This window comes from Ipomoea nil, unplaced genomic scaffold (genome assembly GCF_001879475.1).
Source record: "Ipomoea nil cultivar Tokyo-kokei standard unplaced genomic scaffold, Asagao_1.1 scaffold0179, whole genome shotgun sequence".
In the NCBI taxonomy this organism is placed as follows: domain Eukaryota; kingdom Viridiplantae; phylum Streptophyta; class Magnoliopsida; order Solanales; family Convolvulaceae; genus Ipomoea; species Ipomoea nil.
The window spans coordinates 2,364,304-2,386,389 of NW_017616607.1; the positions used below are offsets into that span (position 1 = coordinate 2,364,304).

The following is a 22,086-nucleotide window of genomic DNA, read 5'->3' on the forward strand; positions in this document are numbered from 1 at the left end:
AAGTTTAACAGTGTAATCTAGGCTAGAAACAAATTTTAAACACAATATAGGGGTCTCTGAGGTTGGACATAGTTGGAATGTGGAGAGTGGGATTTGAACCCACGCCCTTTCGGACCAGAACCTTAATCTGGTCCCTTAGACCAACTCGGCCATCTCCACTTGCTGATCAACTTTTTTGTAGTTTAGGTTGTGTTAATATATTGTTTATCCATGTTAGTTCTTGACACATACTTGAGTAATTGAAAACCAGTACCACAAAATCAATGGATATGAGCATATATTTATTTAAAATGTAGAGCTAAACTTACCATTCCAAATGAAAGAGCACCTGACCTGATAGTTCCAGTTCACCAGCAAGAATGCATAGTTTGCTGCAACCTAGTCTGAAGGTGATAGAGATAGCCTCCATCCAAAAGCATCCATAGTGTTGTCCACCAAAAAATATCAAGGCCTCATTGTCAAAGTTTCCTTCTCCACCAGAAGGTTAAAGCTACAAAATATGCTAAATGCTAGTAAGAAGAAAGCAGACACAACACAGCTTGGAATGTACTTACAATGCAGGAAGTCAGGAATTAGTTGTCCTGGGAAAGTTGTGCATGCACTTAGAAAGGCACATGTGTTCTTCCATACAATTCTCAAAGAACCTGTACCGGTGATTTCTTGCAACTTGTGTTGAATATGGCATGCATTTCTTGATCTCTGGACATTTAATATAGAACACAAGGAATGAGGTAAAGAGTGCATGAATAATTGAAAAAGAATGTGCATTTTTCTTGATTGTTTGTCTGATATAACAAGAAATAAAGTACTTAAAAAGTAGTGAGCCTAGCAGAGTTTAGAATAAAGTAGAGATCATAATTGAGGAAGACAAAAGGATTAGAGTATTAGACCGGATGGGCACACCTCCATTGTTACTTGTATGCTATTGTGTCAGAGCAACAGGTTCCTGCAAATGTTAACATTCAGTTATCAAATTCCTCTGCTTCCAGAAGATTAGATTGAAACATAATAAAATAGCAATATGAAGTCTAAACTTCTCTGATAAACCCACTCTGTCCAAACATGCCTACCAACAAATTCAAATTACTAATCTAGGTTTCACTTCACACAAGTTTGGCATTGTAATCTACAAACAAAGCTTAATGTTGACTCATTCAGGCTCAAAATCAAGCAACTTTGTAGCCCTCCTTCATGCAAACTAAATTGCACCAACAAATACATGATTCCACAAATCTCACTTACAAATACAGCACCACATATATGATATACCACTGGATGATTAATAAAACACAGGAAGCTTGAAGCTAAAAGGCTACTAAGAATGAAATATCAATACTCATTCACAATAAGCAAAACCACATTTTACCTCTTTCCCTTTCACAGAACCTGCAACACTTAAAATTTAGCAAATAATTGCATTCCAAGACTCCACAGCCAGCATAAAATTAACAATTTTCCATGGACGTGATTTCCTTGCTTCAAAGTGCAGTGGTAAAACCAAAAAGTTTTTTGCCCTCCCTTCAGTTTTGTAAGGTTCAATAGAGACAAGATTTCATGTAACCAAGAGTACTAAGACCACTTCAGATATTTAAAAACAAAAAAGTGAACAACAAATCTACAACATAAGCAAGATTTCGTATGAAAATTATACTTTATAGAAATAAATGAAAAACGTTACAGAAACTAGACAATATACGAATCATTTTTTGTGCTTTTAGTTGACTTACAAACAAGGTAAGAGACAACAAATAATTAAACTATCTAAATTAGAAGTCTTCATCCAACTTGAACACATGGGTGTCACCACTACCGTTCAGGCTAGACATGACAGATGCCTTCTGATATTCTCCAACCCTCTTCTCAAAGAAATTGGTCTTTCCCTGTAAGCTGATCAGCTCCATCCAATCAAACGGATTCTGAACATTGTACATCTTACTGCATCCCAATGCACCTAGCAATCTATCAGCCACAAATTCTATGTATTGGCTCATCAGATCCCCATTCATCCCCACCAAAGCACAGGGAAGCGCGTCACACACGAATTCCCTCTCAATATCAACAGCTTCAGCCACAAGTGACTTCACGCGCTCCTCGCTCAACTTCCTCCTCAGCAGCCCGTAGAGCAAGCATGCGAAATCGCAGTGCAAGCCCTCATCTCGCGAGATCAACTCATTCGAGAAGGACAACCCCGGCATCAGACCGCGCTTTTTCAGCCAGAATATGGCACAAAAACTCCCGGAGAAGAAGATCCCCTCAACACAAGCAAAGGCCAACAAACGCTCAGCGAATGATTCCGAGCCATCAATCCAGCGGAGAGCCCACTTAGCCTTCTTCTCCACACAGGGCACAGTATCAATCGCGTGGAACAACCTGTCCTTCTCTTCAGAATCCTTGATGTAAGTCTCCAACAGAAGACTGTACATCTCAGAGTGGATATTCTCGATGGCGATCTGGAATCCGTAAAACGCACGCGCCTCCGCAACCTGGACCTCCTTCATGAACCGTCCGGCGAGATTCTCCAAAACGATGCCGTCGGAGGCGGCAAAAAAGGCAAGTATGTGCTTAATAAAGTGCTTCTCGTCGGAGGTTAGGGCTTCCCACTGACGGAGATCCTGAGAGAGATCAACCTCCTCCGCCGTCCAGAAAGACGCGACGGCTTTCTTGTACATCTCCCAGATTTGCGGGTACTCAATCGGGAACATACAGAAGCGGTCCGGATTGGGGGCGAGAAGAGGCTCTTCCGGAATCGAAGGCATTTTCTTCAGCGAAATCGAATCTAGGGATTGCTAGGGCTTTGAGATGATGAAGAAGAAGAAGAGATGGCTTGGCAGTTGAGGAGATGGGAAGCGGTATTAATATAGGGGAAGAAAAATGGTGGGATTTGAAAAAAAGCGGGGGATTTTGAAATTTTGCGGAGAAGCTTGCGGGAGAATGAACCTAAATAAATATTTAAATATGTTCTAATTTCCCGCCAAAGAGGAAAAATCCAAAATTACCATTTTTACAGTTATACCGATTAATAGACGTCGTGGTATGATGTATTTAGGGGTGACCACCGGAACCGTAACCAGAACCGTCACTGTGCTAATCGGAACCGAACCGGAACCGTACGGACGGTTCCGGTTCCGGTTCTTAACCGGAACCTATAAGGTTCCGGTTAAGGTTCCTATAATATTGGAACCGGAACCGGCGGTTCCGGTTCCAAACCGAAAAAATAAAAAAAAAAATGCAAAATTATTAAATTTTGCATTTTTAAAATTATTAAATTTTTTTTTTAGTTTAAGTGAAATAAATTACTTAATTTTGCTATGAATAAATTAATATAAAGACCTTATGGGAGTAGTGACCAGAGAGTATTGAAACTGATAAAGGTAATTCTTAGTCTATTAATGTTTAGAAAAATAAAGGAAACAAATGACAATGAAAAATTTATTGTCTTTTGTTTCCTTTGTTATCCTAATCATTAATGGCCTAAGAATTGCCTTTATTAGTTTTAATGCTCTCTGGTCGCTATTCTCATAAGGTCTTTGTATTAAAACATAGCAAAGTTAAACATTTTATTCCACTTAAACTTACAAGTTACAACTGTCATCTTTAAAAAAAAAAAAAAAAAAAAAAAAATTACTCAAACTCAAGGCCTAACAATACTTAAAAACTTACAATTTACAAAAAAAAAAAAAAAATACCGGTTAGAACCGGCGGTTCCAACCGGAACCGCCGGTTCCGGAACCGGAACCGGAACCTTAATATAAGGTTCCGGTTCCGGTTCGACCAAATACGGAACCGGAACCGGAACCGTGGTCATGTCTAGATGTATTGTAGATCATAATTAAAAATCAGTTTGAATGTTTTTTATATAACTTTTTCCTAGCAAAAATAAATAGAAATTACACTATCCATGTCTCAAAACACCCACAAAATTTGCGTTCACACAGTGTCGAACATTGCCATGAGGGAATTTAGAAAAAACAAACTCCAAAATGTTTGTATAGTTAAGTTAGAAGATTAGACAACCTCAGTCAAGTTGACCAATTATAAATAATATAGGTTAGTTAACCTCCATGCAGTTCTTTGTTCACAAGGAAGACTTCATTTGGTGTACATTTTTGAGTAGCGATTGTGAACTTTTCGATAAATCAAAACGAAATGTCAATACTTTGATATTTTAATTGAATTACTGATTTATATATTTTAATCCTTTTTTTCTCAAACCAATTTAAATATGAAAACATTCTCTTTTTTTGGGCTAATTTCAACTTATTTTGTACTCCTTATATGTTTTTTGGTCTTAATGACAATTTAATATTATAAATTGTGATGAAACGGGAAAAAAAAATTATTTAGTAATTGTGAATGATAATTAGAAAGTAGTGTAATTTTATAATGTAAAAGCAATGGATGGTAAGTTAATTAATTTGGAGCGTATAGGGGAAGATTAGAAAAAAAATAATATGGTCCAAGTTTGAAAGATTCAAAAATCAAAACTGAAAGCGAGGGGCAAAAGCGTGGGAGGGAAGCTGAAAGCATGGGATGAGCGTGTGGAGCGAAAGGATAATGCGTGCATATGAGATGTGTAGCTGGCATTAGGCAATGCGATAAAGGGACCACTATGATGTGGCAGCTATTATTGGGCTTTGGGCTTTGGCCCAATTCGTTGTATGTATTTCGCTATTTCATTAATTACATCTGGACCACTGAGTTTTAACTTTTAAATGAAATCATTATTCTATAGACCATGGTCCACACATTTATGTAAATCATAAATAAAAAATACATTTTTAATATATTAAAAATATATTTTTTGAAAGTATATAATTTTTTTTATATATTACCAAATAATGTACATTTAATACATAAATAATGTACTTTTAGTATATTAAAAATGTATATTACATACATAGTTCACACAGATATGTGGACCACGCAATAATTTGCCGTTTTCGATGAATGTAGGCTAAGGGTGTAATCATCTTAAATTGCAATGGAAAATGATGTATATATTTCAAGGGAGTAAAACTCCTGCCATGTGTCTTGATTTTTTTGGAAGAAAATGAAAAGAAAATAATAAAAGTTGTGGCCCATATTTTTTTAATGAATCAAAGGATGACATGTAAGCAGGAAGTAAAAAATTGAGCAGAATGTGGGAGTACGTATAGTATTACTCAATTGCAATAGTTACCGTCCACACAACTGTGTGGATCACGGTCCAACAATGATTTTTTGCGTTAAAAAAATAAAAATTCACACAACCCACTGCAACATGTATTTTTATAATTCATAATGTACATTGTTCTAAAACATAATGTACAATATTATAACTCATAAAGTACATTATCGTACCTCAAAAGTTTCATTATTATAACACATAATGTACATTACTCTAACGCAAGCTTTCCTTCCATACTACGCTTTCCAAACATGTTTCTACTCTAACAATATTGATGGAAACAAACAACTACGTATTTTAAATCACTAATATTAACACACTACGTATTGATGGAAACAAACAACTCCTTATTTACACTCTATTATATTATTTTCTTCCCTTAAATACCTCCGCATATTGTTAGTATCAAATTTAGTAACGAAATATTCGGTTAACTATTTATTATTCTTAAGAGTTAATTCCCAAAATGGTCCTCCAACTATGACCTTTTCTCAAATTGGTTCCTTAACTTTTAATTTTCCCAAAGTGGTCCTCTGACTTTTGAATTTTAAGTCAAAATCGTCCTCCGTTAGCTTTGGCGTTAAGTTAGTGTTAAAATGAAGGGTAAAACTGGAAAATTAGATTTTGCACTACAATTTAAAGTAATTTGTGATTCCAGTCAGCAGTTTGCGCACATATTTCTTCAAATTTGATTTTTGCTCTCCTAAATCTAGAATCAAACTGTGGGATAATCAAATAAAATTCAAAAAAAGTTCATCTTCAACTAATCAACTTCATCCACAAACTTCCCAAGACAAATATTTCTGGCCTTCTAGTTGATTATTCCACATTTTGATTGCAAATTTAGGAGAGTATAAACCTAATTTGAAGAAATATGTGCGCAAATTGCTAAAAGAAATCACAGATTGCTTTAAATTGGAGTGCAAAATCTAAATTTCCAGTTTTACCCTTCATTCTAACACCAGCTTAACGCCAAAGCTAGCGAATGACCATTTTGACTTAAAATTCAAAAGTCAAAGGACAACTTTGGAGAAATTAAAAGTCAATGGACCAAATTGAGAAAAACCCATGGTCGGATTATGATTTTAGGAATTAACTCTATTCTTAATTTATTCATTGATTTCTATAAGAAATGTCTTATGTTTGAATCTCATCTCAAATAAAACTGACATAAATGTTGAACATATACTACGAATATGTTAGAGTGTATTAAAAAAAAATACAATATAAAATTTAATGTAAACTTTGGTCAAATAATTAGCCCGACTAAATACATAGCATTCAAAGTTGAGCATCAAAGATTACAAATAAAGAACATTAAAAATCAGTTTCTTGCATTAAAAAAAAAAACCAAATTTAGGTTAAGTTTTTTTTTTTTTTTTTTTTTTTTTTTTTTTTTTTTTTTTTTTTTTTTTTACTTTTTTCGTTTAATTAATCTTCTTTTGATTATTTAGAACAAGATTCAATATTTCAATTATGACTTTGCATTATTGGGAATGATTTAGGTCATTATGGTATTAATATTTTTTTGTTCGTATTTCTATAATGGTACAATTATACATATTATTCAAAAAAAAAATACATTACTTTACAAATATTGTAAAGTTTCAAATAAAGAACATTAAAAATCAGTTTCTTGCATTAAAAATAAAAATAAAAAAATAAAACAAAAAAAAAAACAAATTTAAGTAAGTTTTTTTTTTAATTACTTTTTTCGTTTAATTAATCTTCTTTTGATTATTTAGAAAAAGATTTAATGTTTCAATTATTCTTTTGCATTATTGGTAATGATTTATGTCATTATGGTATTAATATTTTTTTGTTCGTATTTCTATAATGGTACAATTATACATAGCATTCAAAAAAAAAACACATTACTTTACAAATATTGTACTATTATTTTTTATCAGACAAAATTGTTCTTATATAATTGTCAGACATGTGCGACATAACTACAAATTTGTTGACAAAGAAGGTATTCAAATAACCTAATAAATTGCCAATTACCATGTAGTGTGATGGCATTCGGTTTATCCATTCATTTGGATGGTCAAAGGTTTAAACCTCGGTGGTGGGGTTGAGATTCTTTGGGTTGAAAATGTTTGAGAAAGTATAGAACATGTATAAAATTGTATTTTATTAAGATGTTTTAACATGTATAAAATTTTACTATCTTACCTAATCTTATCTTATTACTTAAATAAATTAAGAATTTTTCTATCCACAAGAACTCATTCAACAATAATAGTTGAACTAAAAGCACCTCGAGCAGAACACCTAAAGGACTGGTATGCTTTTATGCTAATAATAATATGTAAATGCTAATTAGATCATTATCTTACGTAGCTAATTTAAAACTCATTATTAAAATTGTCAATGTAGGGCAATAGAACATCGTGACACTTGATGCATTGAAAATATGTCGAAACTACAACAATATGATGTTGCAATCAATATTGCAAATCTAGAAAATGAAGAAATTTCAAAAATAGTCACCATTGCAACATTCATTGATCCCGCATGTAAAATACTTATTGTTCATCATTTTTTTTTTTGAAAGTTTATAATGAAGTATATTAATGAATAAACTGAATGATAGAGTCAGGAGGGACAGAGTCCCAATACATAGATTGCTCCTGATCGAAAGCTAGCGAAGCTAAAGTATGGGCATGTAAATTTAAATTTCTAGAAACATAACTTAACGAACATTTTGCAAATAGCGATATAGCCGTCCTACATTGGTCGACAATGATCCCAAGGTAGGAGTAGTTAGCCGCACGGCTTGAGTGAAGATAATTCCGAAATTCCAAGCAATCTGTTAAGATGTCCACCTCCGTAATATCCCGAATCTTAAGCCAAGATAGCGCCTCCTTGCAAGCGAGCGCTTCGGCCATAGTAGCCGAGAGAGCCCCGGAGAGCTTTCCACTTGCTGCTGCAATAAAACCGCCGTGGTGCGAGATGAGTACTGCTCCATAAGTCGCCTCCCCAGTATGTGGTCTGTAACCTGCATCGACGTAACAACGTGGGACACTGTCGGGACCGGTTACGGTCGCCGCGGTGGGCAGTGATGCGGACGCCGTCGGCCGTGATCGGTGATAGGCTTGTGTGGCTGCTACCGCCCGGCGCCATGTCTGATTTGGTCTTGGAAGGGCATGTTCCCATACCGCCATATTTCGGGCACTCCAAATATTGTATAGTATAGCCGCAGCTAGACCACATTGTTCCTCTGTCAAGACATTAAAAATCCACATAAGCCATGTTGACAATGAATCAGAAAATATATTGGTAATAGGCAACCCCGACAATTCCCATATTACTTTAGAATAATCGCACAATATTAACGCATGCATGGCGTTTTCTTGCGCCCCACGACACATTGGGCAATTCGGCTCAATCTCAACTCGCCTCCTTATTAGATTATCAGTAGTAGGGAGGATATCACAAACTGCTCTCCACAAAAAGGTTTTCCATTTGGGTGGTACCTTTAGTTTCCACAAAGTAACCCATTTATCAAAATCACCTGGGTTATGCTCATAATCCCCCTTAATCTGTCTATAGGCATTCTTAACCGAATATATTCCATTCATCTCTCCCTTCCAATACCACGTATCCTCATAGTCAGGGCTAACAGGAATCATAGAAATTCGTGTCACATCATCAGGAATAAATAAATCAGCCAAAATATGAGGGTCCCAGGTATTAGTTTGTTGGTCAATCAAACCTGCCACATGGGCGTGTCGCAATTCCTGTGGCATTATTGTCTGGACCAACGGACTGGGATTATCTGGTAACCAGGGATGACCCCATATTAATGTTTTTTCACCATTCCCTATTCGCCTTCTTACCCCTGAACAAACCATTCCATGCGCAGCCATTATACCCCTCCAGCAAAAACTTGGGCAATTCCCTATAGTGGCATCAACAAAGGAAGTATTCGGATAATACCTGGCCTTATATATTCTTGCTTCTAAAGTATTGGGATTTGTGAGAAAACGCCATGCCTGTTTTCCCAACATAGCCAAATTAAAAGCTCGTAAATCTTTAAATCCCAAACCCCCATATTTCTTGGGGATACATAACTTATCACAAGCTTTCCAATGAATTTTCCTATCAGGCCCTGACCCCCACCAATATCTATTCATGGTTCTCTCAATAGATGTGCACACTGTCTCAGGTAACAAAAAAACACTCATAGAAAATGTTGGCATAGATTGAGCCACACTTTTTAAGAGTACTTCCTTACCAGCCTGAGTAAGCAACTTTTTACTCCACGAACCAATTCTTTGTCTGATCTTGTCCTCCACATAGGAAAAAACAGCTCTCTTATTTCTGCCTACAAATGATGGGAGACCCAAATATTTTCCAAAATTCTCAGCCTGGTTGACCCCTAAACACGCCGCCACCTCCCCCCTTATTGCTTCCTGAGTATTCCTGCTAAGACATATATTAGATTTGTCATAATTAACTTTCTGACCAGACAACTCTTCATACTGGTGCAAGCATTGTTTGACTACACCTGCCTCCTCCATAATAGCTTTGAAAAACAGCAGGCTATCATCTGCGAAAAATAGATGGGAAACAGGGGGTGCACCTCTCGCCACCCTACAGCCATGTATTGCTCCACTCATTTGCGCTCTCTGTAATAGCATGGAAAGGCCCTCTGCGCATATAATAAACAAATAGGGAGAAAGGGGATCCCCTTGCTGAGCCCGCGGGTAGGTGTTATCTGTCCACCAGGAACTCCATTCACCATAATCGTATACCTCACAGTTGTGACATAATGCATAATTAGATTCACCCATTGCTGATTAAACCCAATAGCACACAACATTCTCTGTAAGAACGACCATTTCATCCTGTCGTACGCCTTCGACATGTCAAGTTTTAGGGCACTCCATCCTGTTAGACCAGACTGCTTTCTATTCAAATAATAACCCACCTCCGCCGCAACAAGGATATTATCTGTGATCAGGCGCCATGGAATAAACGCACTTTGAGACTCCGAGATTAGGTCCCCCATAAATGGTTTCATTCTATTCGTTATCATCTTGGCCATTACCTTGTATATAACATTACTAAGAGCAATCGGTCTCATATCAGCTGCCCTTTCCGGTACATTCTTCTTGGGGATTAAAACAATATTAGTATCATTAACACCTTCAGGGAGATTGCCTGTATTCAAGCAGGTTATTATAAACTCAGACACATCCCCCCTACTACATCCCAGAAGTGCTGATAGAAACCTGGATTCATCCCATCCGGCCCAGGAGCCTTATCCGGATACATGGAATTTATTGCCTCTTTCGCATCTTCTGGTCCAAATGGACGCAATAGAGATTCGTTCTGAGCATCAGTTACTCGCGGCACAAAATTATCAAAGAAAGCATCATCATAGACAGTACTCTCCGTTGCATAAATTTGTCGAAAATAATCAAGTATAACAGAGCACATATCATTCCCTCCACCCACATGCCATCATTATTCAAAATTCTATTCACAATATTCTTTTTTTTTTTTTACGAGCAGAAGCATACCTGTAATAGAATCTCGTATTCGCATCCGCACCACGAAGCCAGTGCTGCTTCGCTCGCTGTCTCCAGAACACATCCTCCTGCGCCTCCAGCTGGGCTAAGAGCACATCAATCTGGTGAAACTCGGCTAGTGCAGCCGGGTCCCTCCTATCCCTGATAATTCCCTGTCTCTTCTTCAACCGCCCTATACGCTCCCCAAACTTATGAAAGCTCTCACCACCCCACTTCATTAGCCTCTCCCCACATCGTTGCTGACAATTCAGCAACCCCTCAACCCTCCCCCCTCCCATGCCGCTGCCACCACCTCCCTACACCCCTCATCCTGGAGCCATGCCATCTCAAACCTAAAACCCCTCGCAACCCCTCCCCCCACGTATGCATGGCGCATCCATACTAAGGAAGAGAGCCGAGTGATCCGAGGGTCAGGCTATAATATTCTCCACTTCCGCATTGTCGTTTAGTCCACACCAATTAGTTGTTGTTAAAACCTTATCGAGTCTTTCCTCAATCCAATTCCCGTCCCTCTACTTTTTTCCCAAGTAAACCGATGGCCCCTCATAGGTAACTGCATTAAACCACAACCATCAAGGGTCTCTCTAAAGCCTCGTAAGAGATGATTCGGGTATGGATTCCCCCCTCTCTTCTCGTGCTGGAACAGGAGATTATTAAAATCCCCTATGACCACCCAGGGCAACAAGGATCTAGTCTCTAAACTTTGTAACAAATCCCAGGACTCCCATCTCCTACTACGATCAGAATGTCCATAAAAACATGTCATTCGCCATTGTTTCCCGTTCTGAGCCCTTACCTCCACATCTACATGATTTATAGAATAACTCAACAAAGTTGCCGAATTATTCTTCCTCCAGAACAAAGCCATTCCACCACTCAACCCGTCATTATCCACATAAAACAAGCCCTCATATCCAAGTGTGACACGGAGCCTTTCTACATGTATCCGTGCCACCATAGTCTCCATTAAAAATACAAACCCAGGCTTCTTATGGGACACAATGTCCACCACCTGTCGAACTGTTCGTGGATTGCCCAAGCCACGACAGTTCCAACTCAGCGTACTCATGAGGACGGGCGGGGCTGAATAGCAACTCCCGCCATACACAAGTTTTTTGAAACATCGCTCATTGCCACATCCCCATCCTCCGATCCAACACACCCTTGTTGCCCCTGCATGCGGCGCTTCCCAGTTGCCACCACAACTCCACCCCCCAGCGTGACACCATCCGAACCCCCCCCCCCCCCACCCCTACGGCATTCCGCCATCCTCCCTCCAACTCCCTCGTCACCATCCGGCTCAGACACCGGCATCGGCAACGGTCTCCCCCCACCGGTACAAGCCAACTCTCGCCCACCCCTCTTGCAGCACCCCGACTACCCCCCGCCCTCAACTCAACTCCATACGGGAAGTTGTCCGCCGGCACCCGACTTTCCCGGGCCTTCAAGCAAAAAGTATGGACATGCCCCATGAGTCCACAAAAGAAACAAAATTTGTGGAGTCGTTCATACTTAAAAGAAACCCAACATGTAGTCTTGTCCCTTTTAAGCAGCTTCATACCCCTCCTCAATGGCTTGTCTACCGCAATCGAGACCCGAATACGATAAAAAGTTAACCATGGAGCCCCAACAAATCGATCATCATGCTTTACGAATTTGCCAATGAAATTACCTGCTTGTTCAAGAACTTTCTGCGACGTATAACCCATTGGTAAATCATGCAACTGGATCCACATATCAACCGTATCTAATGGCACATCACTCGGGTTCATCCCCCCCCACTACTTCTCGACAAACTAGAGTGTTATTCTCAAACGCCCAAGGTCCCCCATCCAATACATACTGAACATCCGTGTCGTGATACATACTGAATTTCAGTTACCTGAACACCCCTTACCGGCTGCCACACGGAAGCCATAACCTGCCGCATAAACTCGAGCTTGACTACCTTCGCTGTGAGAAACCGCCCTACGACGGCCCATGATTTCTCCCCGTCAACCTCGACTTCCCCTACATCGTCGCCGTCCGGAGCGAACTCCTCCGCCTCCCCTTCCAAGGCCATCTCAGCCCAACTCGCCGCCAGCCTGTCTACTGCCTCCGCCGAGTCTGCTGCCGCTGTCACCCCAACGCTGCGTTCGTCCATCGCCGTGAGAAAAGCCGGCGTTCGCCGGAAAAAGAAGAAGATATCGTCGGTAAAAACCCTAGGAACCGTAGAGAACGAGAGAAAATCCTAGGAATCCTAGAGAGAAATTATTATTTTTTTATTGTTCATCATTTAAATATATTATAACAAATATAAATTTATAATTCATTTCATTTTATAGACTCAACCTGCTTGGATTAAATACAAAATCAACATCAATCTTGACAACAAAAATACTTGGTATATAAGATGTAACCATTGTTTAAAAAGGATTTATGCACAAAGTTGCAAACTATTTAACTGCATGCATTGTGTTGAAAATGCAGCAGTGGGTACTACAAGGTTAGTATCAATTAAACAATTTTTATTTTTACAAAAAATACACACACAAAATCAAACAAGTGCAAAATGGATGTGAAAATTATTGATGACACTGGACACATTGTGGCATCAATATTTGGACTACTTACTAAGTCATTGTTGTTATTATGAAGTAAACAAATTATAGAACTAGAACAATATGTACTATTCATGAACTTTCTACAAATATAATTAATATTATTATTTTATTCAATACTTTCACATGAGAATCTACAACATGCAAAATTTATTTGATCCATCTATTTCGGAATAAATCAATAGCTAAAGGTTATTGAAAAAAATAAGATTTTTTTAATAAATATTACAAATTAAAAATTTACAATAATTATAAAATTGACTATATAGTTCTTACTAAAATCCTTAGTTATTGATGAATTCTACTCCATACTTTTTTTACTTCTGGAATAAGGTTCAAATTGGCCACTAAACGTAACCTGAAAATGCAATTACGCCACTGAACGAAAAAAAAAAAGTGTAATTAGGCGATTGAACACTAAAAAAAACGTTCAATTAGGCCACTGGACACTCCAAAAAGTGCAATTATGCCACTGAACACTCCAAATGTATGCAATTTCACTGGATAGCGGGTTACCATCAATTTTAGCAGGTTACCTGCTTACGTGGCAGTTGAGTTGACATTTTAAAATAATTTTAAATAAATTTTAATAATAAATTTAGAAAATGAAAAACATTAAAAGGGGGGGGGGGGGGGGGGGGGTTGGCCGTCGTTTTTTTTTTTTTAAATTATTATTAAGATTTATTTAAAAATGCCAACTCAGCTGTCACGTAAGCAGGTAACCTGCTAAAATTGAAGGTGACCTGCTATTAGGTGAAATTGAATACATTTGGAGTGTTTAGTGGCCTAATTGCACTTTTTTTTTCCCATTTAGTGACCTAATTGCATTTTCATGTTACGTTCAGTCGCCAATTTGAATCCTATTCCTTGACTTTTTTTTACTAAAATCCTTAAGGAGATGTTTGGTTGGATGAAAAACCTAAATGGTACTATTCGGATTCTCCATTCCCCTAGGTTTTGTCGCAAAGCTTGCCAGGAGAGGGAGATCGCCGGCTACCAAGCTCCGCTGGAATTGCTCTGCTCGCCGGAGGAGATGCCACTGCCATGCTTCGCTAGTACAGACGTTGTCAGCGTTGCTGTCGAGGAGTGTTGTTCTGCTTCACACACTGCTGACCAAATACAGAGGTCGCCGTGCTGAACGCATCGGAAGAGAGGAGCCGCCGTCGTGCCTGCTGCTCACTGACGGGAGAAGAGTCACGCCTCTGCTTAGCTGCTGGCACGCGGGAGAAGGTGAGGTCTCGAAAGCAATTTCTTTACCCAAGTAAGTCCTAGGCCCTGCATTGAACGCCATGAACTTGTAGGAAGGCTCATGCTTCACCGTCCCCTTCTCCGATATCCATCTCTTCGGCTTGAACTCCGCCGCGTCTTCTCCCCATATCGACTCCTTCCTCCCTATTGCGTACAAAGGGATCATTATTTTCATCTCAGGGTGGACGGAATGGCCGCTGGGGAGAGTGTCCGTGTGGACCGACTCCTTGTGCTGGAATGCGCACGGTGGGTATAGCCTCAAAGACTAGCAAATGGAGGCGTGGAGATACACCAGGGACTTGAGCTCTTCTGCGTTGAAAATTCTCCCTTTTTAGGATTGGTGTTTGGGGATGAGGGTTTTGATTAGTTCCTCTCTGATTTTGGAGGCTTGGGTGAGCTTCTTCTCCGTCCCAACTCCTACCCATCTCTGTAGCTTCCATATGCACTCCGACATGATGTTGCGGACCAGAATGGCTTCCTCGGCATCATCCATGGCTTTCGAGAATGGAACCTCCGGAGATCGACGACGACGCAGCCCGAATCATAGCCGGTGATGAGAATGAAACTGGTGTCGAAATAGGGTAAAGAAATTCCTCCAAGCACACTAAGAATCCGAAATAGGGTAACCGACTAACCGTTTAGTTTTTTTTTTTTTTTTTTTTTTTTAAAAAATTAAAAATGCAACATCAGCTTATTACCGGACCATGTCATCAAGATTACCGGATAACCTACAAAAAATGCTAGGCCAAAAAAAAAAAAATAGTTTATGGCTCTAAATATCACTTATTATTTATTAAAGATCATGGTGCGGCATGAATAATTAAGAATGGTTCATGGTGCGGGATGACACTTTAGCCTAAACAAATTAAAATGGATTACAATTTTTCGACAACAATTGGCCAACAATTTGATCGGGTGGACCAAATTTGTTAAAAATTACATAGTTAAGATACTACTCCGAAAATTGTTAATTTTTTAAAGTCATTGATTAAAATTAACAAGACTCAAATAGTCATAGTACTAAAAGTATAATTTTCTCAACTCATTATTTCTTACAATTCCAAACCCAACCAAACAACAATAAAATTTATATTTTTAGTAATTTTTTTTCCACCGACCAAACAATGGAATCCATTTTCCATAAAATTTCAATTTCATTTCCCTTCAAATATTTTCCAGCAAACCACGGGACGGGCTATGACTGTTGATAAACCCTAATGGTTCCATCCCTCCATATTTTTTCACTAAAATCCTTAATAACTATTGATAAACCCTAAATCCCTAATGGTTCCATGACTTCCATCAGATCAAACGTACGTAATATACAAGCATATATATATATATATATATATATATATATATATATATATATATATATATATATATATGTATATATATATTAGTTGCTTCAGTAAGTTGAGTCCAGTATTATCAACAGAGCCAATAAAGAATGAATACTATTTCTGAACGACCAAATCGCAGTTAACTTGGCATACAAGCAGATAGTAAAATTCATAAGCTCATCAAGAGCTGCAAGTGAACCCTAAAGCAAAAGATATTCAACAAGGTACTTATGCAGCAGCTAAAATTTCAAATTCAACAAAACAAATATAGAAAACAAAGATCAGCATTCTCAAGAGATAGGAATAAGAAAAATAAAATTACTGGTTATTGAGTCTATTCCGTAGGTCTGATAGAAACTAAGACGAGGCCATTACACGACCAAAACATGAGGAAAAAATTTCTGCAACTCCAGCAAGTATCCTATTATCCAGAGCTTTGAGTATAGCTGAATGTGTTCTGCTTATCTCGGTGGAGGGGGAACCTGAGATTTCGCAAAGCCCACCCATGCAACAATACCAACAGCAAGTATAATCCATCCAAAAATGTCATACTTAAGATCACTGCTCTTCTTGTTCTTTGCAGTCTGCTATTATAGATTATAGCATTCAGTACAGACAATAGACGTATAGCGGTATAGTCATAAGAAAAAGATAGATGATGACATCAAATCAAATCAAAGCAAATATTCCAGCACACAGCATTTCTTTTTATCACATTATTGTGGATGCATGCCACTGCAAATAATGAGCCAGAAAAAATCTGCCAATTTTTATAACATGTGTCTATTCCACAATGAAATGACTAGGGTCAAATAGTGAAATAAAATGGAAATATAAGAAAAAGCATCAGGAAATTAACATTCTTAATGGTACATGCTCACCTTGTTGCAACAAGGAATATGCAGCAAGTAAAAGGTGAGTAGTCAAGGGGATAAATAATGAAGTAAGCATTGAACTCAAGAAACACATGACATGTAACAGATATCTAGGATTATGCAAATGTAGGCTTGACTTTGTCTCCTTTTTTCTTTCTTTATTTCTTTTTGATAAGCAATTCTCTGTATTCAAAATAAAAAATAGAAACATAGATCGCAAAAAATAGCTTCCATCATTTTAAGGACATCTGAAAATATAAGGGAAGTAAAGGAGTACAATCATAGCCAAATAGCACTGCAACAAAAGTAGCAGACTAGGGGAATGCTAAACTAACATTTGTCCTCTTATCAGCCAACAAATTGTTGCTAGACACAATAAACAGAAAGTACCAACCATTATTCATGCCACAATCATAGGAAAAAAGCAGACTAGGACCGAAACACATGTTTATGATGCTAATAGAAATGGGTCAATTCAGAAAAAAAATGTTGCATATGATTGGAATATAACTACAAAAGTAAAATGTCAAAAAATCACCTTTGTACTTGTAGATGTAGAAGGCCCTGGCCCCATTTGCCCCATAGCTTGTTGCATTGAACCATGCTTGTGGATCTCTGTGTGCAATTCAGGAGCCTATATGCAAAAATGTCAAATAAGCCAACTCCTTGCTGATAAAAAATGAACACTCCGTAGTTGAAAGCCACAAATTATTGTTTTTGCTTATATTTAAATCTAAGGTTAACAGTCAAAAATGACCATAACACATATTCCAAGCAGACATTTGGTGAACTTTTTCTTTAAATAAATTTTGAGGTTGTCAAAAATAGAAAAAATATATGATTAATATGTAAAATTAACTGGAGTTTTGCATAACTGAGAAAAGGCAATCAGCTAGTGGGTTGAGGAAACTAAAAGAGAGAAAATGGTATAGAGGAATTTAAAGCCATCACTAAGAGGTAAGAGATACATTAAAAAAAAAAGTTTTAAAAGGAATTGTTATGATTAGAATCTGAGTTGGCAAGTTTCAGAAACTATGACGAACCAGCCGAAGCTGTTTGGGAATCATTGGGTGATAATCTCTAACACCAATACCATCTTTGGTATTCGAAAGAGAACAGCACCACATGATACTTTAAATGCAGTGGTAATCATTCATTGATACATCCACATCTATAGCAACCAGAGTCCCAGAGAACACAGAATAACCTCTAAGAACTCAGAAGAACTTGAATCATTGATCAATTTGCAAAAAAATGGATGAAGATTGGACCAGTGATGGTTGATTGAGAAACAAGAACTAAATAAATGATAGTGGGTAGGTTCTTACTGATGGGAAGAATTGATAGGTAGACCTCATTTGAACTTTGATGTAATGCACAAGCATGTTTTATTGTGCAGTTGTGCTTTAAATAATGAAAAGCGACTTCTTTTAGTATCTAAAAAACCTTTGTTTTGGAAATGTTTTCAACGGGAAAAACAAAAACAGAAACCAAGCATGCTTTCTTTCTTTTGTTTGCCAAAAAAAAAAAATATTACCAAATAACCAATGTAAGAGCAAAGAGAAGTAAAAACTATTTTATGTCTTAAAGCTAACAAAATGCAGCAACACAATAAATTGGAGATTTCTTCAGGTGTGTAGTTGTTATTGAGGGAAGACAAAATTAAAAAATAAATAATTTTTTTTTTTTTTTAAAAAGGGGCTAAATGGTGATATTGGATGTGATACCTTAGCAGCAACTTCCAAAGATTTGCGGTAAAGATCATTCGCTGGATCCTGCAAGAAAAAATAAATAAATAAATAAATAAAGTACAGCGCTAGGTTTATATCAAGTCAAAATATGTGTGTGGTGGCCAAAGATAGTCTTTGTGGAAATTACCGCTTCAACTGCACGCTCAAAACATAGGGTTGCTTTATCAAAATAAACCTTAGCTTCATCTTGATCAGGAGTCAAGAATGCATGAGATGTATGTGCATTTCCCAGACACCAAACAGCATCATGTTTTTGGGGATTGATGTCTAATGCCTCCTCCAACTTTGAAATAGAGTCTACAACATAAATTTCCCCAAAACAAAGAAAAAGAATTAAACCTCATCAACTGACAATATTAATTTCTTCTAGGGAAATTAGAGGTCATTAAACAACAATTTTAAGAACATTAATCATCCATAAGTGGACACAGCTGCATTGATATACTTTTTTCTCAGACAAATGAGCTAAAGAAGTTGCAAAGTTTTTTTTTCCAATTATAAGTGACATCAAACTTTTTACACATGGATTCATTGATGAGAGGTATTTTCCAAATAGAGCCAATCACTTATCAGTTCTCACTAGTCACTACATCCCATTTTCCTTCTGTGCTAGCAAAAATATTTCTTTGTTTTCAAATCAGCAACAAAATTTTGCAGTATCTTTAAAAAAAAAATAAAAAATACAGTGACTCATCATTCAACAATTCAGGCCCAAAAAAATATCAATTCTACGAATCACAAAAAAATAATAATAATACCGAGAATCATCTGTTTGGATTCAGGAACAGGCTGAAACTGTGACAACTCAAGTAACGCACCGCCCCATCTCGTCAAGTTCTGCAATCACTCAATTAATAATCCAGAAAATAGAATAAATATCCAAGTCCCGGCATGAGTGTAAAACGAAATTAAAATTTAGGAAAATTGATTTATATATATAGGATAATGATATAGAGGGAGAGAAAGAGAGTACAGACATCGGCGTCAAGGGGATTCTTCTCGTAGGCGGCTTCGGCAGTCTTGCGAGCGTGCTCGAAGAAGAGAAGGCGATCGAATTCGCTTGACATCTCCATCCTTAGTCCTTACTCACCACCGATCAAACAAATTCTTCGCTCCTTTGCAGGCTAGGGCTTCTGCTTCTTACTACTGTTGTCCAGCTGGGCGGCGCCTTGCTTTCGCTCACTGTTCCCTTTTCTAAAAAAATCTTAGCGGTGCGCGACTACTCCACGGCACGTGCCTATCACGTTAAACCGATTCTCTCCATAATTTGGTACGGTACACCTGATTTTTATTTTTCTTTTAATGGTAAATGACACTTTTTCCCCCTGAATTATATGATTATAGCATATTTTTTTTTGAGTTGTTCATGTAAGCACATTAGTCTCCTCAATTATTTTAAAAGTGATGGTTCCTCCTCTTGATATATTAAATTGACATTTCTACTCTTAAAGTAAACATTTTATTTATTTTTCTTCTCCAACACATTATTGCTTATACGTAGGGATGATCACAGTTCGATTCGAACTGAACCGGACACTATAGCAATCTAATTGAAAGTTTTCGGTTATGATTTAGATCCAGGACCCAATATTCGGATTTCCGTTTATTAAAATTATGAATCGAAAAAATTGAATCTTCAACCCTGAACCGGCAGTTCCGGATCTGGTTCGTGATTTTGAACCATCTTTATTTTAAAATTTTATTTCTTTATTTTTAAAATAGTGTAAATTCAACAATAAATGTATTTTATTTTTTTCAGTTCGGAACATGAACCGGCCGTTCCGGTTCATGATTTTGATAAACTCTAAATATCAGTTTCGATTCTAAATTGTAATTGGAATATTCCAGTTTAGTTGTTATAGTGTCTGTTCGGTTTGAACCGAATAGTAATCATAATTTGTTGGAGAAGAAAAATAAATAAAATATTTATTTTAAGGGTAAAAATGTCCATTTAACATTTCAGGGGAAAAATAGCCACTTGAATAATTCAGGGGAAAAAAGTGATATTTTCCCTTCTTTTAATGTATGTATGTATGTATGTCTCTACTAGTTTTTTTTACGCGGCACGAATGGAATAATGCCCAATGATTATTTTAAATATAAGTATTTCAAAGTATATCAATGCAATATTATATAGGAGATGTTTATGCATAGGTAAATAAATGTTGAATTTATTTATTTAAATCAATAATCAATAATTTAAAGTATATAAATTCAAGATAATATATGAGAGATTGATTATAATTGTCACTAAAATAAATGTTTGCAACTTTGTAATAACGCTAGTCTAAATACTTAGTCTTAAAGCGATAGTCTAAATAAATACTACTTTTGGTTTAAATTTCTCTAATTCTTCTTAATTTCTTTTGGGTATCATTGTCATTGTTTTCATCTTCAGTACATGCTTGTCCTCTCTTTTTTTATTTCTTTATTGGTAGTGTGTCATTTGCAATTAGGTTACTGGTGACAGCATAGATGGATTCATCATGCAATGAGATTATGGTGTAGGAAGCTTTAGATTTGCCTTGTTGTGTATATGACTGAGATTTTAGTTGTAATATGCACTATTTATCTTACAAACACCTATTGATATTTAGTAGTGATACTTTTTCCCCTGCATGTTTCATGTGTTGTGAGATGTGTGTCGTAGGTTATCATGTGAAAGTATTGAACAAAATATTAATATTTATTATATTATATTTGTATAAAATACTTGGTAAATAAATATATAACATATTTTGTACTTTAACTTTGATATTTAATTACAAGATAATGTAAAAGAAGACAATGGACAAAGTGAAATTAATAAATTAATAAATTTGAAGGTAAGGAATCTTTGAATTGTAGAAAATAAAAATAATATATATAACTAATGAAATTATATTTCTTTTAATTTTTTTTTATAATGAATATTTTTTTTAAATAAAGCATTATAAACATTGAATTCTAAATTAATTAAATGCATATGTATTACTTTTTGTTGTAGATACTAATTTATTTAAATTAATAAGAGTAATAAAGTGTCGTACATACTTTTCATCAACAATAATGAAATCAATGATTTTTTTTAAAAAAAAATTTATATTCATTGTTGAGACAATTTGTTTTGAGAGTTTGTCAATAACATAAATATATAACATATTTTGTATTTTAACTTTGATATTTAATTACAAGATAATGTAAAAAGAAGACAATGTACAATGTAGTGAATATAATAAATTAATAAAGAGTAAATTCCATTTTTAGTCCTCGACTATTGTGGCATTGCCACATTTAGTCCTACTCTTCTAATTTTGTCATATTACATCCTCGACTTTAATTTAATTGTCACTATTGATCCTCCGTTAAAATTTCCGTTAATCTATCGTTAAGAAGAAGGTCAATAATGTAATTTAATAATTTATCCCAAATACATATTAAAATTCATCTTTTTTATTAGACTTTCTCTCTCTAAAAAAAAAAAAAAAACAACTTTGGCGCTATCCGTTTTTTGTTTTTGGTTAATCGCGCCATCGCGCTATCCCTTCCCAGAACTATCGTAACTTCTAATCTTCTATAT

General features: G+C 36.5%; 2 protein-coding genes and 1 non-coding gene across 4 annotated transcripts; all 3 read right to left on the minus strand.

The window, feature by feature from the left end:
- Positions 1-78: 78 nt before the first annotated feature.
- On the minus strand, positions 79-159 carry TRNAL-AAG. The gene has a single exon. It is a non-coding gene; the product is annotated as a tRNA-Leu (tRNA).
- A 1,457-nt stretch (positions 160-1,616) lies between these two features.
- On the minus strand, positions 1,617-2,877 carry LOC109178983 (ribonucleoside-diphosphate reductase small chain). Its single transcript, XM_019328539.1, has one exon. The coding sequence runs from the start codon at positions 2,754-2,756 to the stop codon at positions 1,767-1,769; it is 990 nt and encodes a 329-aa protein (XP_019184084.1). The 5' UTR covers positions 2,757-2,877; the 3' UTR covers positions 1,617-1,766.
- A 13,225-nt stretch (positions 2,878-16,102) lies between these two features.
- Positions 16,103-19,716, minus strand: LOC109179009 (mitochondrial import receptor subunit TOM20-like). 2 transcript variants are annotated; one of them, XM_019328578.1, is made up of 6 exons: positions 19,505-19,716; positions 19,286-19,364; positions 18,655-18,824; positions 18,504-18,551; positions 17,315-17,410; positions 16,103-16,488 (listed from the first exon to the last, which is right to left on the minus strand). In XM_019328578.1, exons 1-6 carry the CDS (start codon positions 19,598-19,600, stop codon positions 16,363-16,365), a joined length of 615 nt encoding a protein of 204 aa, XP_019184123.1. In that variant the 5' UTR covers positions 19,601-19,716; the 3' UTR covers positions 16,103-16,362. The 2 variants fall into 2 exon arrangements, with proteins under 2 accessions (XP_019184123.1, XP_019184131.1); XM_019328586.1 differs by having other exon boundaries at positions 16,103-16,485; positions 19,505-19,711.
- Between the last annotated feature and the right edge of the window lie 2,370 nt (positions 19,717-22,086).